This window comes from Etheostoma cragini, chromosome 15, assembly GCF_013103735.1.
Source record: "Etheostoma cragini isolate CJK2018 chromosome 15, CSU_Ecrag_1.0, whole genome shotgun sequence".
Lineage (NCBI taxonomy): Eukaryota > Metazoa > Chordata > Actinopteri > Perciformes > Percidae > Etheostoma > Etheostoma cragini.
In genome coordinates this window covers 17,129,612-17,136,509 of record NC_048421.1, presented here as the reverse complement: position 1 = coordinate 17,136,509, position 6,898 = coordinate 17,129,612, and the positions used below count along the sequence as shown (strand labels likewise).

The window sequence follows — 6,898 nt, the reverse complement described above, 5'->3', positions numbered from 1 at the left end:
CATATATATATATATATATATATATATATATATATACACACACACACACACACATACATACACACACACGCATACATAAACATATATATACATACACACATATATATATGCACCCTCATACATACATACATACATCCATACATGTACATACTTACATACATATATACATAAATCTAAAACGTAAATGCTGTTGTAGAGCACTCACCTCCCACATGATTAGGATGTCCTCGAAGGAAAACTCTCTTTTGAACCAGATGAGCAGCCAACGGAAACAGAAGCAGAGAGAACCGCTGTCCTGAGAGTCTGATGGACACGGGAAATATTTCTTTTTTGAATTTTGTTGAGTGACCAAGAGAAAAAGATTGAGCTGCTTTTAAATAAATAATATCGAGAGTTACATCTTAGAAGGCCCTGAACACCCACACGGGGTTTTATGTGAATCTGGCTGATATGACCCCTTCCCAGGACTGTTGGTGTTGGTGTGTCTAAACTGATTGTCTGACATCATTCTGAGCCACTTGTAAACCATGTTGCATCATTTAGAGCAGGACAAATTACAGCTTTACCATTCTCATTGATAAAAAGGATATATGACCAAATAAGTTCCCATCTAAGCTCCGGCTTTAGCCTGAGCCGAGGTCTAATCAGCCACATCAACTGATATCACATGTGTGGGTGTTTGGAGGCTTTAAGCTAATTTTGCATGCCCTATATCCTGGAAATTCAGGAATTGTCTCTCATTTAGCATACATTTTCATACTTATCATGCATATCCAACTGATGTGCGCCCCATCAGCAGAAGCTATAAATGTGTAAATTTCAATACATCATCATTAAAAGAGTGATGTATGTGCTTGAGGCTGCAAACTGCAATGTAAAATACCTCATTTGCTTTATTTTTTAATTTCTGCCCTACTTTTTGTTGCATTATCCTCAAGAATTTGTGCGCAGCTTTGCCTCAGGACTGCATTTTAATCTAATCCAATCGGACTGCTTGGGCATTTGCTGACTAACCCAGGAAGTCGCACAACTCCGGGTCCAGAGCCTTCAGCAGGATACTGAGCTGAAGGAGCTGCTGCTTCATGGCCTCCTGAGACTCTTCAAAGTTCTGGTGCTGCGGAGGAAAACAGGAAAGACATGTAATGTGACTGTGCAGATCAAACGTCTGAGTCACACATTTTTGTTTTGGTTTGTCACTGCTGAGCTGTAACCAGCTGTACTTGTCCACAGTAAAGCATGGTTTATGGTCCTGTGGAGGCTCAAAGCTGAGCTATCGCCGTAGCCTACGTAAGTGGCCTGATGTTTATACTTGTGCGCTGGTATCTGCGTAGATATCTTTAAGAGAATTGCAGGGCCGGCATGAGTGTGTGTGTGGGGAGTGAGTAGTAGAGCGAGTGAGAGAGTGACAGCGAGTGCAAACTATAGAGTCACAGTGAGAGAAAAAAAGTGTTTCCCCTCTGCTTTCTGACCACGGTGGGAAATGTAGTAGCGGGAAAGGTTAACGCTCTCCAGGAGTTCCTGTTGTTTATGGAGAAGGAGAACCAGGAAATGAGCAACACTACCAAGCCACAGCCAAGCAACATGTAGTTACATTTACCAAGATGTGCACGTCAGGTCACGTGGTGTCTCCACGTACCTACGCACAAAACCATGGCGTGGATTTAACACAGAAGCATAAATCACACTTATCACAGCTGTACAGCCTGAAAGAAGGTAGAGGAAGGAGCAACCCAAACTAAACTTGTTTCTGAAATTCAAAGATCCTTAGAAATAGAGAATTTCTACTCACCACCAGCTCCATGAAGCCGGTCAGACACCAGAAGGACTCCACCTCGTTCTGGGTGACGAAAAGGAGAGGAGACAGGAGATCACTCATCCCCTGGACATAACCTGGGCGGATGGAAACAGATGTGTCAGGGTGACATGGAGATCATGGACAAATGCCTGAATGATCATTAGCTACTTAGACGATCTGCAGCAGAGGTTTTCATAATGGGAGGCAGGCCTCCCCAGGGGGACACCAAACTCAGTATTTGTATTACTGTAGAAGGTTGGTATTATTTTGTGGGGTAACTTACGATACATGTATAGGTACTGAGCATGTGTGTGTAATTCAGGCCTGTGTGTAATAACAACACAGTGTAAAATTGTAATTTCCCCTTGCAGGATTAATAAAGAATACATTAGTATTATTATTATTTGGTTCAATTAGCGCCTGCACTAAGCTAATAAACTGATAATCCTAACTTGCCCAATGTTTGACCCAGGTGAAAAAAGCTTCAGGGGGGTTGTTTGGCTCGAGGTCGTGGTGCAAAGGACCCTAGGGTGAAATTTGAACAAATATGCTTATTGACCGATAAAGGATTTTTAAGGCCGATACCAATACCGATAAAAATCAGATATTCTGAAAAAACATCCAGAAATGGTTTACAAAACATAAAGAGATTTCCCTTAGTTAGTTTTTTGTAGTTATTCATTAGTTCTCACTAAAATAATATGATAGTCATTTGTTTTATTGTCACAACAGAACAGAGGAACATCAAAATGTATTAAAGTTCTGATAAATAAAATCTATAAAAATCCAAACTTAAGATATGAAACTTAAAGTCCTTTAAACAAAAACACACTAACAAAAAATGAATACTTAAAAAAAAAAATTGAACAGTATATATTTTTTATCAGCCATTATTAATGCCGCAACCGATAGATTGGGAAATGCCTAATATTGGCCCATAATATCGGCCCGCCAATATATCGGTCGGCTCTAATGATTTTTGAGATTATTATTAGGCCCATGTGAACCCCTAATCTGACCAAATAACTAAATGGCACCCAGACCTTGGCCAAGGCGTGCCCTGTTTCACGATGTTAATGCTGTGTGAATTGCTTCCAGTTAGAAAAGCATTTTTCCGATAATTCAGACACCACATATATATATATATATATATATGCATATATTCAAGACCAAAACCTCAAGTTTTTTGAGTGGGGGCCTCACTAGCAAGACCCGGGACCCCCCATGACATTCAGTATTGGTGCACCTGTTCGCCAACAGTTCCGACATACTGTACCTACCAAGATCAAAGTTGTACATGCAGTATGTCATCAGCACATCATGCAGCAGAGTCAGTCCCGGGTTGTCGTTCCCAGAGAAGAATGTATTGTGTCTGTCTGTCCTGCTGACGTCTCTCTCTGTCACAACAGAACAAAGACAATTTAAAGTTCAACATCTATTATTAGCTGCCTGATATGATGAACACATCTTCTGTTTCATGCCAGATTGCGGGGCGGACCTATCAGGCTTCTGTATCCTCTGAGGAGGGAGTTCCTCATCTCCTGCTCTTCACTGACGGACTTCCACTGCACCTTCATTCTAAAGTACTCGTCCCTGAAGACAGAGAAAGGAGTTTAAGTAACCGACTGCCTTAAAGGAATAGTTGAGACATTATACATAGTTAGATGAGAAGATTAATACCACTCTCTGACATGGAAGTGCCAATTCTCTGCAAGAAAACAAATAAGAATATATCCCAAAATGTCAGCCTATTGCTTTAAGCCTCAAAAAGAAATACTAACGTCTTGGCCCGCAGAATGTCCTCTCTTTCCTTGAAAGTGCTGTTCCATGGATAAAAGCCCAGGAGAAACTTCCAGACCTCCTTCCTCAGGTGCGGTGTGACACCCTGCAATGGACAAGAATGGCATCAAAACACAGCCGTCAGGTAGATAGAGGGTTGAAAACAAAAAGTATATCTTTCACAGAGGAGGTATAATGTCGCTGTATTCACTGTCTCACCCCTCTGAATATGAGCTCTTTGATCTTTTCTGGGTTCTCCACTCGTCCCTCTGGGTCCAGAAACTCTTGCCATTTGTCCAGGGGTTGTCCCCTGGTTACGTCTGGTCTGGGACCAAGCTCTACCCCCTTAATGAAAAGACAGACACAAACTAAATTCTCATGTCTCTGAACATTGTAACAATCTGTAGTCTTAATATATTAGACACGACTGCATGCTTTAAATTGTTCTTTTTGTTTTCCTTTTCTTACACAGTTAATGAGTTCGAAGCCGGGCTCTTCATCAGACTGCGGAGGCAAACTAGGATCCTGAGCAGTTCGCAGGTGACTGGGGGACCCTGGAGGCCGAAGTGCCGCCCTGAAGAAATTGGTGACTTTGGAGAATCCACCAAATGTAGTGGCATAAGGGTCCTGGATAAATCTCTGTGCAGGTAGACAAAGGACAGGATCAGGATTTTTATTTTTACATTGAGTGAGAATTGCAACAAGAACAATAGAGTTCATCTACTCCCAGTGATTGTGAGTGGAGGTGAGGAGTGGCAACGTCACTGATTAGATTGTACATTTGAAATCCAAAACAGAGTATGGGCTGGAGTGGGACTTTGATCAGTCAGTCATTGGTACCGATCAACAAGCTAATAATAAAGATTTTATGATCAACAATAAAAGCCAATTACCGAAACGAGATCCGAGCCTCCATCATCGAAGAGCTGGAGCTTATCGAAGGACTGAGACAGAGCACCGGAGTCAAGAGGGTAGGCGAGGAAGAGCCGCCCTTCAACCGGCGACCTGGCGATACCAACAGAAACGGTGTGATGTTTTTCATGCTCATGTGATTCATCAATAAAGATGTAAACAGCTCTGTCGGAGACTGTACGTCAGTTGTTTCACAAAAACAGCCATTAGATAAATTCTAACATGTTACAAAGTGACAACAAGATAGAAACTGCTGCTAGAAAGTAGGGTGATGATACATACTGGTCCAGGATGATGTAACGTTGCAGGGCCCTGAACAGCTCCCTGGTTCCTCCTCTGTGGAAGTGCAGAGGGGGCAGTGGGTGGCCCCCTCTACTAGTCAGCACCAGGAAGTTTCGGCCCAAGGAGAACCGAGCCCTCCGAAGAGAGTATAACTCTGACAGAGGCAGAGAGAACGACCACTGACCTGCGGGCGAAATAGGCAAGATTTGGTTTCATGCACCTTTTTGTGGAGGTAACTATTTGGCCAAAGTGGCAGACGCTCAAGCGGCACCTGAGTGTTTGACTGGGACGTGTTCTCGATCTTTCTTCACTGTGCTGATGACTGCCCAGTCTGGCTCATACCCAGGATCAAAGTTTGTGTCCTCCTCCCCTCCTTCTCCATCCTAATTAGGATGAAGGGGTGTCATGGGAATTATATTTAAGCTAGAAATAAAATACTCTTACTGTTCATGTGTAGCAGATGATGACTGACCTTTTTGGTGTAGAGTACAGCGGGGGCACTGCGACCCTCATCCTCAAGTGGGCTCCACTCTAAAGCTGGCACACCAGTCTAAAACAAGCACGTCGTTAATATGGTTTGATTTTCCTCTTTGTATTTGAGAAACTCACACAGATGTGCTTACCCGCTCTACAATTCGGATGAACCCTGGGATGGTGGTGTCCTGGTTGCTCCTCTTGGCATTTGTGTGGAGGTACACTCCCTCCTTCTCAAATATCAACTGAGGGAGGAGAAGGAAAAACCCACATAGATGTCTCCAAATCAAACAGAACATGTAAGATGAAATAAAGATAAATAATTATTTTCAAGAGAATCTTCAAGAATCCCTGAAAAAAAAAAAGAAGCATGGCTAACAACATGTTTGGTACGTGATGATTACTTTTATCAACAACGTCCTTAAATCCTATTTCTTCGACCGCAGAGCTTTAGATGAGATCTTCAAATCTCTATGACGTATACTGTATATGACAAAGAAAAAGCAACACATCCTCACACGTGTGACATATGGGATGGTCCCTGGCCAGATTTACTCTGGCTTGTGCTACAATTATGTTATATGGTTTAACTACTATCTGAATATGGTGAACATAAATCTGGTCATCTGTATGGTGTGTAACATGGTACTGATTACATAAAACAAAAGAATAAGCCTAGGCCTAAAGTGGCACATCAGCTATAACCTGTGGCAGGCGAGTGAAATCACATAACAAAGAGCTTGTAAATGCCTGCAGCACATCATGTGATTTCGGTGTGTCAGGTCAGTCGTTGAAGATAAGCCAACCAGATACACTACATAGGTACAGTGAGCTAGTATCGACTCACTTTGCTGGCAAATGTTAATGTCCGTATGGTTATAGATACCGACAACAGAGTCCGACATCTTGTATCCAGCCAGATGAAAACACAAAGCTGACTGAGTGCTTTTCATTATCGAGCGATATTGAAAACCGATAGCTAGCTTGAAGTATTTGCAATAAGCTATCCCTGACAGCAAGCTCGAGAGGTTTCACCGACAGTGTCACAGACGAGTTCTAGTTAGGAGAAAATGTCGACATTCAGAAATTAAATTGATGACAGTAAGGTGTTGTTTAAAAAAAACAACCTGTGAATACCTTGTATTCCTCAACGTTTTGCTCCATTATTCCCGTCACCTCTGTGTCGACGTCGTTTTACCAAAATAAATTACGTCAGACTTCCTGCTTCTGGATAGCCACGCCCCTCCAAGCAACGTCAAGACAGAACCGCGAGCCAATCAGACTGCGTATACTGCTTTGTTATTACATTACGTTTTTAAAAGACACTCGAATACGCTTTGTGTCAGCACAGTATATTTAAATGTATGCCTATGGTAATAAAGTTAGAAAAAGGACTACTAATTTCTGTTGCTTCAGCTTAGCCACATTTGTTTTGACAGAAGCACATCACAGCGTGGGTATTTATCTTATATACTATAGGAAATGGTGTTAGTTAAGAATCAGAATGAGGTTGATGAAGTATTTTATTTTATTTTTTTCATTTTTTACATGTAAGACATTTACCTTGGTGTTTTGGTGCATAACAATAAACAGAGTCTAAAAGTGTACAGTGTATCTCTCAGATGGTCTCTCTGAGGTTTTCCTTATCTGAATCAA

General features: G+C 41.8%; 1 protein-coding gene across 1 annotated transcript in view; it reads right to left on the bottom strand.

The window, feature by feature from the left end:
- Nucleotides 1-6,491, bottom strand: part of tbc1d17 (TBC1 domain family, member 17) — a 9,856-nt gene extending 3,365 nt beyond the window's left edge. The window contains exons 1-14 of the mRNA XM_034893421.1: nt 6,380-6,491; nt 5,392-5,487; nt 5,241-5,318; nt 5,040-5,151; nt 4,769-4,952; nt 4,468-4,579; nt 4,043-4,213; nt 3,794-3,919; nt 3,577-3,680; nt 3,294-3,388; nt 3,076-3,192; nt 1,790-1,890; nt 1,015-1,114; nt 206-303 (exon numbers count right to left, since the gene is read on the bottom strand). Of these exons, the coding sequence (XP_034749312.1) occupies nt 206-303; nt 1,015-1,114; nt 1,790-1,890; nt 3,076-3,192; nt 3,294-3,388; nt 3,577-3,680; nt 3,794-3,919; nt 4,043-4,213; nt 4,468-4,579; nt 4,769-4,952; nt 5,040-5,151; nt 5,241-5,318; nt 5,392-5,487; nt 6,380-6,406 (1,521 nt within the window). The 5' untranslated portion in view covers nt 6,407-6,491. The remainder of the gene's footprint in view (nt 1-205; nt 304-1,014; nt 1,115-1,789; nt 1,891-3,075; nt 3,193-3,293; nt 3,389-3,576; nt 3,681-3,793; nt 3,920-4,042; nt 4,214-4,467; nt 4,580-4,768; nt 4,953-5,039; nt 5,152-5,240; nt 5,319-5,391; nt 5,488-6,379) is intronic.
- Between the last annotated feature and the right edge of the window lie 407 nt (nt 6,492-6,898).